Source organism: Cavia porcellus, unplaced genomic scaffold, assembly GCF_034190915.1.
Source record: "Cavia porcellus strain 051 isolate PalLab524CR breed Dunkin Hartley unplaced genomic scaffold, mCavPor4.1 scaffold_1, whole genome shotgun sequence".
NCBI classification, from domain to species: domain Eukaryota; kingdom Metazoa; phylum Chordata; class Mammalia; order Rodentia; family Caviidae; genus Cavia; species Cavia porcellus.
The window spans coordinates 68,368,173-68,385,217 of NW_026947484.1; the positions used below are offsets into that span (position 1 = coordinate 68,368,173).

General features: G+C 43.3%; 1 protein-coding gene across 2 annotated transcripts; it reads left to right on the forward strand.

The window, feature by feature from the left end:
• The first annotated feature begins 6,618 nt into the window (after positions 1-6,618).
• On the forward strand, positions 6,619-15,576 carry Rfk (riboflavin kinase). Of its 2 annotated transcripts, none has more exons than XM_063249666.1 (4): positions 6,619-7,079; positions 8,059-8,210; positions 12,496-12,598; positions 13,173-15,576. In XM_063249666.1, exons 1-4 carry the CDS (start codon positions 6,992-6,994, stop codon positions 13,301-13,303), a joined length of 474 nt encoding a protein of 157 aa, XP_063105736.1. In that variant the 5' UTR covers positions 6,619-6,991; the 3' UTR covers positions 13,304-15,576. The 2 variants fall into 2 exon arrangements, with proteins under 2 accessions (XP_063105736.1, XP_003472271.1); XM_003472223.5 differs by lacking the exon at positions 6,619-7,079 and adding an exon at positions 7,202-7,602.
• Positions 15,577-17,045: the final 1,469 nt, after the last annotated feature.

Below are 17,045 nucleotides of genomic sequence, written 5' to 3' on the forward strand. Positions count from 1 at the left end.
GTATTAATTAGTAACAGCTCTCAAATCCTACAATGCTGTCAAAGTTAAGTTTTTATAAAAATAGGTGATACTATGTTTAACTATAATAAGCCAGTGTTGTGGACAAATCTATTGAAAATAACAAGAGAAAACATAGTAACTACGGAAGATCATTTATATTGTGGTCTTATATGTCTTATCCATTGCATGTTTTTCTAGGAAATTGTTTTGCTGTCTTGCTATGACTTGGTTTTCCCTATAATACAGAGAGGATAGATATATATGTAGAAATTCACACATGGGTTTTTTTTTTTTTAATTATTTACGGGAACAGATTATATAATGCAAGATGTAAGGAACAGATACTCTGAGGAAGAGACGCTGAGAAACCCAAGGCTTATTTTGTAGCATTATAATATAAATTCTAGCAATCTATTGTTCGCTGATTAGAATGACATTGGACTGGTTTCTTGAGTTCAATTTCAGCATATGTAGAGATGGGGCCAGCCATCACAAAGAGAATGAGAGATGCGATGGTAGTTTTATTGTCTTCCCTAATTTGGAACTTGAGGACCTAAAGAGCCTTCATCATCCTGTAATGATTTGATTAGTTCTATAATATGCAATAAGTATATAAAGTGGGTGAAGATAGGGACAACTATTTGTAAGAAACTAGAGACAGTTAGATAGACAATGAAGATCTCCAGTGGACTCGCTTTGAAATCTGTATTTCTTTAAATTGTTTTTTTAACTGCTTTGTTCTGTTTTGATATGTTTAATCTTACCTTCTTTGAGATGTAAAACAAATGTGTAGGACTGATAACCATATTATGAGCTTTTGTTCGATCATGGAGCAGAACGGTTTGTAGTGTCACTTTTTGAATATCATTCTAAATACTTTAATTGTATAACCTGGACGGCTATTTCTGAGATGACAATGTGTAACTTATCAACCAGCAATTTCTTACCGTTTGTTTTTCTGTAATTTTGTATTATTTCTACCTTTTTTTTTATCTCCATGTATTTTTTTGTTTCCTTTTCTTTAAATTAAAAAAAAGAAAAAAAAAAAAGAAGAGTATATAGGAGTGGTGGTGTCAGGTGGATCTGAAAGAGAAACCTTGGATACTTTATAGAGGGGCTGGGCTAGAGTTGCAAAGTTAGAAATCCAAAGACAAAAGAAGTTAGCTGGACCAAGAAAGGACAGAACGTGTTGTTTTGTAGTTGGTCTTGTAGTCCACAAATGAGCCCCCCAGAGTCCCCAAATCTTGAGTCCAAAAAAATGGGGCAAACATGTTTTTTTTAAAAAAGCAGTGCTGATTTATTTTATCCTGGGCCCAGCGACATAGTGCAGTTGGAGTTTGCAAAAGCTGTGTCTCCCTCAAAACTTTCCAGCCGTTTTGTAGAAAACACAGTTTACAAAGTAAGGAGTTATGGGCGTTATGGGCGTGGATCAGGAAATCTGCTAAGGAATGAGGAAGACCTTTGTTTTCCTTAGCAGAGAACAGAGAAGTCTAGCAGGAATTAACAATCTTTTGCCAACTTATTTTAGAACAATATCTGTTATTTGTAGAGGGCAGCAATGGTTCACATATCAATTAAGTCAGGTTCCCAGCGATTTACAATTCTTTACAGAGGGGAGCATTGATTAACATATCAATTAGGTCACCCCCCCCCCAAAAAAAAACCACAAACAGAACAGTATGGCGGCATTCCAGGTACTTTGGTCATATAACTTAGGCATAACACAAACATAACAATGCTCTTTTTGCTAGTGTACAGCAGTTGGCACCTGAGATCACAGAGGAGGGCTTTATAGCCAGAGGTAATCTAACGGATGGTGGGAGCAAAGGTGAGCCCCATATATTTGACTTTTGGTGAAGCTGTTTGGGCGTTGGTGGGGACACTCTATATCCATGTCCTGAGAGAAAGTTGAGAAGCATAACCATATGTTGTATAGCTAGAGTGTAGGATGGGGAACACAGAGGGAGATCATCCACATATTGAAGGAGAGTGTGGGGTTTGAGGCAGAGAGTCACAAAACCAGTAGCAAGAGCCTGGCCTGAAAAGTGAGGACAACCCTGAGCCCCTGAGGTGTCACTGTCCAGGTGAGCTGTAAAGATTGGAGGAGGTCTGGGTCTATCCATGTGAAAGCGAAGAAGTCCTGACAATTAGGGTGTAAGCAGATGGTGAAGAAGACATCTATAGATGTGGAATAGTAGGGGGGCGGGGTTAGCTTGGCTGTACAGGTGCCTGCTGGCAAGCACAAGGTCATGAGTTCGATCCCCAGTATAGACAAAAAAAAAAAGAGGTCTAAAACTACTCAGTGGGAAGTAGGTGGGGGAGGATGGGAGAGCTGGTGTAAGGATTTGGTGCCACTTGGTGAACTGGTGTCACTGCATTGCTGAGAGCCCTGAGATCTTGAGCCAGGTGGTAAGAGCCACTGGGTTTGAAGAAGAATGGGAGTATGGTAGGGTGAACGGGCAGTGTTAAGAAAGCCATTGGTTAATAGGCATCAGATTATAGATTTGAGTCCTGTTGATGTTCAGAGGCTATTAGATATTGGGGAACTCAGAGGAAGATTGAAGGGTCTGAAGAATTAGCACAGGAATGACATGAGTAGCACAAGTGGAACTGGAGGAGTCCCAGACTTATGGGAATCATCAAAGGAGGGTGGGAGGGGGTATTGATGGCACACAGTGGTTGAATCTGAAGGATGAGAGCCATGAGAAGGGAGAAAGTAAAAGAGAAGCTGAGTTTTTAGAGGAGACTGCTGCCTAAGAGGGGTGCTGGGCGGGTTGAGATTACTAGGAAATTATGGATGAAAAAAAGTGTTTGGAGTTGGCAGGGAGTGGGTCCTGTTTGGAGGGTTGTGTAGTTTGGCCATCAACTCCCGTAACAGAGATCGTGGGTAAGGTACAGTGACCTAAAAACTCAGGCAGAACCCTGAAAGAGGCACTTGTGCTGACAAGGAAAGAGAGTGTCTTACCTGAGACATCCAGTGAGACTCAGGGTTCTGAGAGAGACACCTTGATGGGGACCATGGACCCCAAGCCCCATCGATCCTCTCCTCAGCGGTGAGACTGAGTAGATCAGCCCATGATGAGTCTGGCAGCAGTGACGATGGGATCTCCTGTGAGCGAGTCCCACTCCCAGTGACCCTCCTGGTTGCAGATGAGGCAAGGTCCCATGGGTGGCCACGGTTAGGGCAGGCTTGTACCCAGTGTCTTTCCTTGCTGCACTTAAAGTATGGTCCAGGAGGGGCTTGGGTGGCACCGTTTTGTTTGGGTTTAGCTCTCCCAGAAGCCTCTAGTGCCGCAACCTAAAGTTGGCATCTAATTTTAGTCTTTTCAAGATTATCTTGCTTTTGTTGTTTCTATTACTGAAGACACGAGAGACCAAATTGAGATCTCTTTGTGGGGTTTGACAACCAAGATTTGTTTTTTGTAATTTAATGTGACTATCAGAGGTAGATTGGGTAATAAAGTGGGAGTTGATGAGGGTTATTCCCTCAGGAGATTGGGGTTTAACATTAGTATATTTGGTTGGGGTATCTGTAAGACGGGAAGGAAACTCAGCAGGGTTTCCATCAGCACATTGAGTCCCTTTGCGAAGTTTGTGGTAGTTACTTTATTTTTTTAATTTTTTTTTTTATCGGTACTGGGATCGAACTCACGACCGCCTGCTTGCAAGGCAGGTGCTTATGCCGCTGAGCTAAATCCCCAGCCCCTTTGTGGTGGTTACTTCGTGAGAAGTTTTGTGTAGGCCTGCAATAATGCAGCCAGTCATTATTTTCACATGTTGTGAGCCACGTCCTCCTTGATAATTCCAGTGGGGGTCTGCCTTTGGTACCGCAGTTGCCCCCGAGGATGATTAAGATTAGTTTGGTGTCTATAGTCAGCCTCAGGTTGGGCCACATCCCGTAGCTGAGTTTTTCTTGAGGAGAAAGGGTGGATTTGAGAATGAACTAGAGATCTTTATAGTGTAAATCACAAGCATTAATCACAAATTGGAGCTCTTTTATGCAGCTGTGGGGAACTGGTGAGAAGGAGCCTAGCCTATGGGAGATTTGGGACAGGTCAGAGAGAAAAGGACATGAACACAAACCAGCCCCTCAGGCCGGCTAGAAGGAGGTGACAGCTGGTGAGGAGGTGGTGCAAGGTGGGAGGAGTGAGGTAGCGGGTGGCGAGAAGATGGTGGTGGCTGGAGAGAAGATGGAGGGAGGTGGGAAGAGTGAGATTAGGTGTGGTGTGCCAGAGGAAAAATGACGCTGGAGGAGCCGGGAAGGAGAAAGTGGCAGGTATTGCAGAGTAAGGAGGAGATGGAGTGGGTGAGTCTGGGTTCAAAGGTTGAGAGGGAGGGGAAGGAGCAAAAGCGAACATAGTATCATCAGTGGGATCAGCAGGACTATGGTAGAACTGCCGATAATCGGGTAGAGGGTTTGGTGGCATGGAATAGGCCAGAAACGTTTGGTCCACCCCATGTTCCTGAATTAGAGGGACGCATCCTAAGTGCAAATAAAGGATTGCATATAAGGTATCTCTGCCCACGTGTCATTAGGGTAGCAGAAGTTGAAGTTCTCTAAGTCGCTAAAATCAAGAGTGCCTTTTTCTGGCCAGTGACTGTTACTGTCAAGTTTAAATTGAATCCAAGCCATCTGGCAATAAAAAACTAGTCATTTTGATTTGTGTCTTTTAGACCCTGGGTGTTTAAATCTTTTAAGAGACACCTAAGCATAGTGTATGTTGGGGGTTGGGAAGGAGTATTTTCATAGTGATCAAATTGGAGGTGAGCCAAAGGTTGGAGCTGGTCACAACCCCCAAAAGGATTGTCACCCTCATTGGGGGTGTGATAGACAGACAGGTGCCCTGTCAGCCTTTGTAGGTCATCACCCAGGGGAACAGGAGGCATCCAGGAGGACGTGAAGGAATCCTGACTTGGGGCCCATGACTTTTGAGAGTATTAGGTTTGGATCGGTGTTGGACGGGGGCTGGCAATGGCAAAAGCAGAGACAAAAGAGGAAAGGTGGCTTGTTGGTGGGGGGAGCTCAAACTTAGGTAGCCCCACTGGAGCTGCATACCCCAACCCATCTGAATCATGGCACCAAAATGTTAGGTTTTTTGGCACAACTGAAAGACAGGGGTAGAGATAAAAAGCCTTTATTGCTGGCACAGGAGTGCTGCTGGAGATTGCAAGGACTCTCAAAAGAGACAAAGCCAGGGAGTCCCTTTTATGGGATCGGGATAGGGGTGGAGACCACATGAGTGGACAGACCATCATGTTGGAAGGACTGGAAGACTTTTTGGCATAGTGGGTGGAGACTACCTGAATGGGTGGTTTGGGGAGGAGGATTGGAGCACCTTTGCTGTGTGTACAAAAAGAGGATACTGTTTTAGGACCAGGAGACGAGCACAGGAATTAGTGTAGCAGGGATATGCTGTTGTTTTAGGGGTCAGGGTCATGTGGGATAGGTGCCACACTGCCTGTCAGTCTCATAAGAGCAGAACCCATTAGCATATTTCTTGAATCAAATGAATGGAATGAATAATTTATATTATGTACCTAATCATCTAATGATCGCAAGCAATTTATTTGCCTTTGAAGTGAGATGAGGAGGTGTTTTGATTTGACTCATAGATAAGGTACTTGAACCCTGGGGAAGCAATTTTATCTTAAAGTGAGGCTGGAGCCATTGAAAACTATTGAGCAATAAGAGAGGATCAGAATTTTCCAAAGTCCTATAACTGATTACACCATTATTTTGCATAAGAACTGACATGTCAATGGCTGTTTTATTTTTACTGCATTATTTATTTATTTTATCTCATTCAGTCAGGTCTCACTATGCAGTTCAGGCTGGCCTTGAGCTCAGTTTGTAGCACAAGCTGGTCTTGAACTTGGAACGATCCTCCTGCCTCAGCCTCCAGAGTGCTGGGATTACACAACAGCAATTTTAGAAAACGGGAGCCCAGCTGTTCCATTTTAGAAATTCCCCAAGTCTTTCCCTCCCTGTTTCTTTTTGTTTTCCGTGGTGGTGGTGGGGATTGGCTTCACAGTCTTGACACTGAGATCTTTGCATCCTGAGATCTGCTTTTACTTATTTTGAGACAGAATCTCACTGTGTCTAATTTTTCCAAACTGGATCAAACTTTTTAGCCTCTTATAAGGATTTCATTTCTACTGTTTACAGTTTAGCCCTGTACTCAGAGACTTCTCAGGGGTCCTCTCCACTAAGCTGAGGCTCTGAACGTCCAGACGTGGACTCAAGTCACTTCCATTCCTCTAGCTGAGCACACCTTGGACTCTAAATTTCTCTACAAGTATGTACAGTGTTTGCTGAGGGAGGTGTTATACTAGTGTAAGGGAAACAACTGTCAACAAAACTTTCTCCATACCAATACAGAGACCACAGCCTTATTTACCATTGTCAGTCATGTACATGTAAAGCAGAAGAAAAATGGCTACCAGGTTTGGACGCAATTTTATAAAATTGTACAGAGAAGACGATAATTTGATTTTTTATTTTTCCTCGAGAGGCTGCCCCTTTTTACAACCTTGCTGCTTCTGGCTAGATCATGTGAGTCTGATTCTTTTTTTTGTCTTTTTCACTTTTATCGGTACCAGGGATCGAACTCACGACCGCCTGCTTGCAAGGCAGGTGCTTATGCCGCTGAGCTAAACCCCTAGCTCCGTGAGTCTGATTCTTAAACTACTTCGGGGTAAGTCATGATTCCAAGGGTTAGGCGGTCTTTTTCTGCCCGGCAGCAGTCAAGCCTCCGGGCGGGCCGGCGGACTTCCCGAGATGGGCAGTGGGGCAGCGCAGCCTCCTCCGGGGGAGGCTCGGTGATCGGGGTGGATGGGGGTGCACAGGGCAGGCCCCTACCTTCGGGAGATTCCGGCCGCGATCGCCGCGCCAGCAGAGGGGAAGACGCGGGAGCAGCGACCCAGGCGCCCGCGAGCGCCAGGCGCAACCAGCGTCCGCTGGGCCGCCCAGCGGTTGCCTAGGAGCTGAAGAATGTCTCCCTTTGGCGTCAGGGTTGGAATGAAAAGAAACTCGGAACTGTTCGCGAACAGAGCTTCCGCCGCCCGCAGGCTGAACCCAGGTTCCCCCCCTTGCCCCCCGCCGCCAACGCCCCTCGGCACCCAGAGCCCCGAGTTCCCCTAGGCGTCCTTGAGGGTGGGGCGTGGCGCGGCGCGGCGCCGCGGGACGGGGCGGGGCTACGGAAGCCGAGCAGTCGCGATAGGCGGCCGCGGAAGTGTGGGGCAGCGAGCAGACTAGCTGAGGTTTCCTGGGCGGGCGTGCGGTCTGTGCCGCGCTTTCTGTCCCGCGCTCCCGTGCGTACAGCACCTGCCGGGCGGAGACTACCCTGTGGAGTCGGTTGGTCAGAGGCGCGAGGGGCCTCCCGCGACCCTTCGCAGCGGCTAGTGGTGCCGGCCATCTGTCCGGCGGAGCTCACGCGCGTCCCCGGCTGGCCCGGGGTCGGGGCTCGGCTCCCACGGCGGCCCCCCCGGACGCACCCGCCGCGCCTCTGGAGGAGGGCGTCATGCGCAGCCTGCCGTACTTCTGCCGGGGCCAGGTGGTGCGGGGCTTCGGCCGCGGCTCCAAGCAGCTCGGCATCCCTACTGGTGAGCGCGGCCCGAGCCTGTCCCGCGGCGGGGTCTGAGGGCGCCGGGGAGGTGACCCCTGGCCTGGCCTCGCTCCCTGGCCTTAGGGCGGAGGACCTTCGGTCGGCTGCAGGGAGCGTCTCTCCTCTCCTGGATCCGAGCTCCCCGGGTACCACTTGCTGAGCACCGAAAGCCGAGACCGGTCCCAGGCTTCCTATGCAGCCGTGATGAACTTGGCCGAGCCCGACAGCTGATTGCCCCATTGAGAAATCCGGCGTAGGCCGGATCGCCCGGTCTGTCAAAGCGACTTTTAAACCTGGGTTTAGGATAAGTTAGCATCCAGTCGAATAACAGAGGAAGCTGGATGCGTGCCACTTTCTATTTTTGGCTCGCCTATATTGGTTTTAGTAAGACCTGATTGCTTAATTCGCCATTACGGATAACCTAACATTTGGAATATTTCCTTTTGTCGTTTAGCTAACTTTCCCGAACAAGTAGTAGATAACCTTCCTGCTGACATATCTACTGGCATTTATTATGGTTGGGCCAGTGTTGGAAGCGGTGATGTTCATAAGATGGTGGTGAGCATCGGATGGAACCCGTACTACAAGAATTTGAAGAAATCTATGGTAAGAATCATATTTTGCTCTGTAGAAAATAGGTTGATGATTGGAGTATTATAGAATTCATCATTAGTAATCACGACATAATTCAAAGGTGGAATTGTTGGCAGCACTCTGAAAGCACTTAACGAAGTATTTAGTTACTACTGTGTTCGAATGGAGTATATTTTCCTATTATAGCACTTTCTGTCTCTTTCGATCTAAAGTGGATTTCTTTTAGAGAGCATAGAGTTAGATCATAGTTGCTTTATTTTCCCCTAGTGTTGAGAATAGAACCCAGAATTCAAGTACATCTATTCTTTATTCCTGAGCTACATCTCCAGCCCCCCCTTTTTAAAAATTGTTTTTGTTTCGAGACAAGGTTTCACTGAGTTGCTCAGGCCAGACTGGAACTTGGGATATCTACCTGGCTGGATCACTTTTAATTCATTCTGCCATTCTCTGTGTTTTTATTGGAGATTTTAATTCGTTTCCATTTAAAGTAATGCTGATGTGGGATTTTCACAATTTGCTTCTTGTTCTCTGTAATTTTTGTCCTTTTTTTTTTTTAAATGAGGCAAGGTCTAGCTGTGCAGTTCAGGCAGGTCTGAACTCACCAAGTAGACCAGGTTGGCCTTAAACTGGTGTGAATCCCGCCTCATCCTCCCAAATGCTGGGATTACAGGCGTGCACCACCACACAAGCTGCGCTTTTTGTCTTGATGATACTCAAGATTGATCACAGGGCCTTTGCTCTGAGCTACCTCCACAGCTCTTTTGACAAAAAAAGCTTGAACTGCTGTCCAGTTTCAGAGCCCCTCAGCCTCCCAGTGCTGGGGTTACCAGGATGTACCCTCTCACTCCACTTGTCGTTCCCCTTTGAATTTTTAATAGTGACACATTTTGATTCCTTTCTCATTTTCATTTACACATTTTCTGTAGCTGATGTCATTGTAGTTACCAGGGGGATTATATACTTAAAAGCCTTAAATTTTAAGTCTGATTTGAATTTATTCATTTTAACTTTAATAACAGAACCCACAAATTACGTGTTTATACCCTGTTTACCGAATAACACAGATTGTTTTTGTGAATTTTATTTTTCAAGTCTTAGGTAGAATATAAATTGTGACATGACTGACCAACACTGTAGTAATTGGAAACAAATACTGAGTGGAGCTGAGTGCAGCAGCAGGGCGCACGTGTAGACCCAGCAACTCAGGAAGCCAAGGGAGGGTCTCACAAGTGTGAGGCCAGCCTGGGCGACTTAGCCAGAGCCTGGATCAGGATAAAAAACAAAAGGGCCCTTGTGTGGCAAGCGTGGGCCTTAGGTTCACAACAAAAGACAAGTAATGCTGTCTTAGTTGGTCATGTATCTTCATTTATTGGGGGTGAAAGTAAGGTATTTAATAAAAGCATGTTTCATAAAATAGAGCTTGCTACATACTTAATACACTTCAAAGTTCACTTGATTGTGTTGTGAAGATCAAATTGACTACAGGCGTAGTGTAACTTTTTTGAGCTTTTGTTTTTTGCATTGCTGGAGATCGAACCCTTGACCTTGAGGATTGCGTGGGTGTTTCAGGCAAGGGCTCTGCCACCTCTGCAAGTCTCTACAGCTATCCTGTGGCTCCTCGGTTTTTAAATTCACCCAGAGGGCATCCTGCTTTTCTCCTGACTTTCAGCTTTCTTCACAAAATCCCTACACTTTAAATGTTTTGTGAGATTTGACTGAATCCTTTGTAAGCTTCAAGTATGTCAGAAACATTGTTAATCTCCTATTACGTTGTTTTCAAATTCCATATCATTTTTGTTTTTTCCGTTTCAAAATAAACTACAAAATGGATTTACAATGATCTAAATTAACTTTCTTATAAAGTTAGTAAGAGAAGTATGTCACGGTTGAAAAACCACAAGGCTGAGTGCTGGTATAAACAGTAGTAAAGACCCATAATGCCAGATAGCATTTGCTCAGTATCTCAGTTAACTTGTGAATATTAAAGGGGATGAAAATCATTGGAGGAGATAAAGAAAACAAATTGATAAAAAAGCATACTGAGTACTGTTCTGTAGAACGAGAAATAAAAAGGCAAGAGAGTTTATTTTATGACTGATTTTTCTTAGGAGCAGAGTAGATAGCAGGAATGAAGCCACTGAGCCAGTTGAGGAATGTCTTACGGGTCTGTGACTAAGAGAAACTTCCTTTTCACTGATAAGCTGTTGATACATTTCAGGGCTTTTTATTGATACTGTCCCTCTAGTACCCTTTGCTAGTAACAGACATCTGAGAGATTTCCTGTTCCAATCTTGTGCTCTTACTTTAGAAACTGTATTACCTTTCTTATTGTCTTAAGGGAGTTCTTAGTGCAGTTTAGGCCCAGTTTCCTTGTTGGAACTATAAACTATATATTACAAAATTAGGAATTTCTTCAATTTCACGTTGTGCTTCTTGTTGTTTTTGTTGTTTGGCAGCGCTGGGAATTGAATCCAGGGTCGTGTGCATGCTAGGCAAGCACCGTACCACTGAACTACATCCCAGTCCAAAAAATTCTTAATTTTAATGTAGTCCAGTCCATTGTTTTTCTTTTATGGTAGGTTAGTGTTTTTAATAATTCATTTAAGAAATTTAAATTGGGCATGGTGGTGCACACTTGTAAATCCTAGCTCTACTGAGGCTGAGGCAGGATGATTGCTCCAAGTTCAAGACTAGTCTAGGCTACATAGTAAGTTTAAGACCAATCTAAATTCAGAGCAAGACGTTACTTCAAAAAAAAAAAAAAAAAAAAAAGGGAGGAAGAGAGAGAAACTTAAAAGCTTTCTTGACTTATTAAATTGATTTTGGGGTATATATACAATGAAGGTCAAAAGTATTTTTTCCCCTTCAAATGGATATGGAGGTAGCCTACATCATGTATTAAAAGTGCCTGCTTTTCCTGATGGTACTGCATTGTCATGTTGGTTGTAAATAAAGTGACTTTATAGGTGTAAGAGTTCAGAAAGATATTTATGCATGTTTGAGCCGCTTGGCTTTTCGTGAGCCATTACTGTAGGGGTCTTAATTTCTATAGGGTTATAAAAGGTCTTGCTGTCTTGTATGAGTTTACAAGTTCTGTTTGCAGGATTTCCTCGGATGATTTTGCCCTTTCTATACAAGTTTTAGAATGGTGTGTCAGCTTCCGACATTTGGTATTTCAATTGAGATGGCACTGAATCCGAGTGTCATGTGGAGAACGGTAAATCAGGGTAGGGAGGACTGCACACTCTGATCCATCTGCCCTGAAGGCGCACACATCTTTAAGCTGACACTTTTTTCTCTCTCATGTATGGAAGATAGGGAACAGGAAAAGAATCATAAAATTTATTTCTGCTGTCCTTATCTTTAAGGGTGTTTTAAGGGATTTCCTTCTGGATGGGCAGTACTGCACCAACACTATTAATGGCCCCAAAATATTGTGACCCTCCCCAAGCAAGAAAGCTAATATGTTATGGAATATTATACTGTTATTTATTTAAGAAAGAGAGTAAAATTTACTCTAAAATCTCATGCATTATTTCCTTCTCATTTGGGTTGAATCATATTTAAGTGTATGAGGTTAACTTACTAAGTTCAGAAAGGCACATCTCATGTATATTTTAAGTGGATCACTTGTAATATTTCTTAGTATCTATTCCTTTCATTATGCTGACTGATTAAGCTATATTCTTAACAGGTGGGTGATTCATCAGGTTTAAGGATCATTTCAGGGCTTGTCTCACATTGTGCTTCAAAACATACCTTAACGTAGCTGTTTCTGAATAGTTTACACTTGAGCTGTCCAAATTCCAGTGCTACCATCCTGTTAAGCCTCAGGTGTCTTATTTCTGTTTGGTCTTTTTTCCTTTGGGTCTCTGATTTGTTCTTTAGGGGAATCTACTAAAACTTGGAAGATTTATCCAAACTGGAGAGATTCTACCCATTTTCAACAGCAGATCATACCAGTATAACATATCAGTGTTATGGGTAAGGTTGGGACAGAAACAGAAGTGATGAAAGTCTTTGAAACTTTTTTTTTTTTTTTTTTTAATCTTTTTGAGACAGGGTCTCACTATGCAGTTCAGGCTGGCCTTGAGCTCACTTTGTAGCCCAGGTTCGTCTCAAACTTGCAGTGATCCTCCTGCCTCAGCCTCCCCAAATGCTAGGATAACAGGCATGCACCACCACACCCAGCTACTTCTAGAACTTTTACAAGAATTTATGGTCTCATTTAAGTTAGCCCACCATAAACATGAAGATGGATTTCCGATTTCACATCCTTCATCATTTTCGGTTGTAGGAAACTCACATCATGCACACCTTCAAGGAGGACTTCTATGGCGAGATCCTCAACGTGGCTATTGTTGGCTACCTCCGACCAGAAAAGAACTTCGATTCTTTAGGTAAGCTCTACTTGGATCTTTAGTATTTGTGCTGCCGCAGCTTGTCACTAGTAATAATGATAGTAGGATGTGTAGTATTTGAGCATTTGAATGTTTTAAGTGTCTCACATGAGTAGATTGCTTTATCCCAAGAACTGTATGAAGAATTATTCTGCCCATTTCACAGATGAGAAAATTGACCTAAAGGTTAAGTAATTTGCCCAAAGTTGCTGTTCCAGTTGCTTTTGTTGCTACGACTGAATGCGAGAGGAGTATTTGAAGAATAGATGCTCATGGGGCTCATGTCCAGATAGTCCAAGAGCTGGGCTCCCGTGTCTGGGGGGACCTTGCTGCTGTGTAGGGGACAGTGTCCCAGGGAGGAGGAACAGGACCGCCAGAGAGAAGCGCTACCTCGAGCTCGCGTTTGTAACAAAACCACTCCTTTTTCTTAAGCCTGAAAAGAGGGCCTGAGCGCACATTTGTTGGGGGTTTCCTCTGTCAGCCTGTGCCATTTTTAGGGGAGCCCAAGCAAGAGCATAACAAAAAGTCCCTTCACAGCCTCTCAGTACCTGTACGTGGTGTGTTCTCTCTGCAGAGTCCCTTATCTCAGCGATTCAAGGAGACATTGAAGAAGCTAACAAACGACTAGATTTGCCAGAACATCTGAAACTCAAAGATGACAATTTCTTCCAGGTTTCAAAAGGCAAAATTATGAATGGCCACTGATGAATATAATCACTGTATTTATTCATGTGCTGTTTTCTGTATTTCACTGTTCATAATTACACAGTCTCATCTTGATTGTACTTTAAACCTCAAACATTTTCCTATAGCTGTGAATTAAAGTGTACAGTAGTGTAGAGTTACCCAACGATGCTTCCACTGTTAAATCCATCATGCTTTAGTATTAAAAAGCTTCTTTTAAAATCAAGGTTCTTTATGTAATATGCAGATAAAAATGAACCACTAGAAGGATATTATTTTAGAATGGAATAAATGTCCTATAAGGATGGGTAGAAAGGCATGTCAGTAGTTTGAACTGAAAACTGATTCTCATGGTAAGACACCAGCATGTATGTGCTTGTGTAGCATATGTTGCTGAACAGAGAAGACTTAGAAAAGTAAATAGAAGTTTAATAATTTATTATAAACCTTGATAAAAAAAAGTCCATCCTGTATTTTTGATATTTTCTACATTAATATATTATTACAGACATGAAGAATTTTGTAAAATTTGGTTTAACTCATTTCCCTTATGAGATCAATTCATTTTGCTGTTGCCTTTTGTTTTCCATAGAGTTCCCTCAGTTCTAAGTGGCCTGGATCTCTCTATCAGTTTGATTATTTTTTTTAATAAGACAGTTAAAAAAAAAACACCCCTATGCAATATTTCAATTCTGAAGGTCTCATTTTTGTGTTGGATAATTTTTTCTTATATAACAGTAAATATTTTTGTTCTTCACATTTTTCCTGATGTTTGTTCTGTTTTCCTTTCACAACAACTGTAACCGTTTTCCATTTTAAACCGCCTGCATCTCTGCACTAAGAGGTGGCAACTGTCCCCCTCATTCCATTCCGTCCATACGTGAACAGTGATGAAGTGTGGATCTGTGTTGCTTGGTTTTTTTTTTGCAGCACTGGGATTAAACCCAGGCTGTCACACAAGGCCTGCGCTGGCGAACCTTTGAGAGCTCTCAGGGACAGCCGGCAGCCCGGTGCAGCAGTGTACCGTGCATTCACCACTGTTGCTGACAGCCAGCGCTATCCCGTGACCTGCACCCCAGCCCCTGCGCTGCAGCTGTAGGAAGCTTCCTCAGGACTCGACACCAGCCCCTTCATCACGTGTGCTGGTGTCTTAACATGAAGTGCTTATTTTCCCTCTTGGGAAACTACTTAAGGGCCAGTTAAACTATAAAGTGGTTAGCATGTTATTTATTTTTCATGTGATTGCATGTTCCAGAGGAAGTCTAAACGATTGTACTTGTTTATGCCCAGTATAATTCATGCTAATGTAAAGAGTACTTGTAGCTTGAAAGGAAGGTGTAGATAAAACTCTAGTTAAATGGTCTTCACATTTTGCATTTCCTTTTCCTGACTTTGGCCATTTGAATTCTTCTGTTTATGAAGATGAAAAGTTGAACTCTCTGGGTCCTTTAGGAATGAAGATCACAGTTTGCTTTGTGTCACCTGAGTACAGTGAATCATCTTCACTCTGGAAACCGATTTGGGCAGAGCAGTTTGGGAGGGGAAGAGTTGAAGTATGTAGTAGGTAATTTTATAGATAATTTATTTTCCCTAATTACTGATGTTTAATAAATGTTTCTGAAGTATGTTGAAACACATGTAACGTGGGAGAAGAGGGTTGCATGTATGAATTAGTTAGATTGCATTCTGTCTGATTTTGGAGACAGGGACTCACTGCAGCCCGGTGCTGGGATTACAGGTGTGGCCACCAGGCCCAGCTGCATTTTACTTCATGCTGTGTGCACTTATGATGAGCAATGCAGGCTTGTTCATTACTTTATAAAAACATTTAGAAGGTTTTTTTAATGATCCTGAGGACTCAGTGCACCGGCTTGTGCGTGCCAAGCAAGTACCCTGCCACTGAGTTACCCTTCTCCCCAGCCCAACCCTGAAAATACAGCTTTTGATGTTCGAAATCCCATGCTTGAAAGAAACCTTATTTACCCAGTTATCAGTCGCTTTATAAAACAAAGTTGAAAGCTGACATGGAAATTGTTAAGACAGATTTGTATTATTTTGAGTAGCCTGCTGCTGATTACATCCTCATCATATGAAAGTTCTTGCATATGTCATTGTTACTTTACATTTCACAAAATAGCCATTGCTTTTGAAAAATCCACAGTATGTTGTCTAGGGGTTGTCTGCACTTTTTGACAGCTGTGTATTAAGTGTTTCTGAATTGTAAGATGTTATAGTAGTTCCATTGTGATTAGTCTGAATGTTTTTAGGCCTTGAAATAAATCTTGACTAAGTAATTTTTTTCTCTGCTAGTATAAGCTTGAATCTTTTACCTGTTAAACTTCTAATTTGTTGGCTGATTTTACCTTACCTTGTCTTAAAGGTCCTGAAGAGCTAGGAAAAGGTGGCCAGTGGGGGGGTGGGGGTAGAGGTGGGGAGGGGTGGAGGGTGGTAGAGAACCCAGTGGCCAGTAGCTCTGTAAACAAGACTTTGATTTCCTGGGGTGTTTTATCCCTGTAGCAGTGCCTGAGGGTTGTTTGGAGAACACTCACAGCACAGGTTAGACTTTGGAGTTAAAGGAGCAGAGGAGTAGGAGTCAGTGTTTTTTCCCGTGTGTGATTCCTGTTCGGAAAGGCTTGCTGTAACCTGCCAGGCTTACGCAGTTAGCTCACATGTGGGAATGTGGAATTTCTTTGTCTATTTCTACACCCAGGTCCCACATCTAGGACAGGCTCATCTTCAGAAAGAAGACTTACAGCTTATAGTGATTAAGGACCCCAATTCTGAAAGGGAGATATAAGCAGAAGTTTCTTGGGGCTCTTTTTAGAGCAGTTTTGTTTTCCTGGTAAAATTACTAGCCTTTTCCTCTTCCTTTCTTACTTGGAAAATAGATACGAAATGGAGACTCAATCTCAGAGTTGACTGACCTGGGAAAGAATATACCCTAACCAAAAGAAGTGCTACAGTGTGAATCAGAAAGGTGCAGACAGAGAGTACTAGATACAGGGTTATAAAATGACTTGTGTTGGGCCAGGGATCTGGCTCAGCACCCTAACTGCCTGCCTGGCAAGCACAAGGTTGTGAGTTGAATCCCTGGCACAAAAAAACAGAAAAGAAAATGACTCACGTTCAGAGAAAAATATTTAAATGGTAAAACTGCAAAAATTTCATAAAACTTGAGCAGAGTTCAGGTACAGAGTTCATCATACTGCAGTCTCAACACTTGGAAGGGTTAAAATGAAGACACACTTGAGCCCAGAAGTTCAGGACCAAGCTGAACAACCCAGCAAGATTCCATCAGAAAAGAAAAAAAAAAGCAGGGCTGGGGGTATAGCTCAGTAGTGGAGCACATGAATTCTGCCCTCAAAATTAAAAAAGGTAATGGTGTATTTGGAGGGTGTTCTAAAAGCTGGGAAATGTAGGATGGACTTTTTATTTCAAATCCATAAGTGTGTATTTGTAGATAAGTTTAATTTTTTGTGGGGGGGGGGGTGCCAGGGATTGAACCCAGCGCGCCTCAAACATGTCAGGCAAGCATGGGGTCCCTGAGCTCCACAGCCAGCCCTTGAACACTTCTGACTTCATACTCATTTGTGATGAGAACAAAGTGACTGTCTTAACAATCAGGGTGAGTGCTCGTCTTTACACAGTGTATTTGCAGATTTTGTGCTGTTTTGATTCAATTTTAGACTTCACAGGTAAAGTGCTTTCTAATTTACTGATCTCAGTGTGTCTGCACACACACAGCAGTAGAATGTCTGTTTAC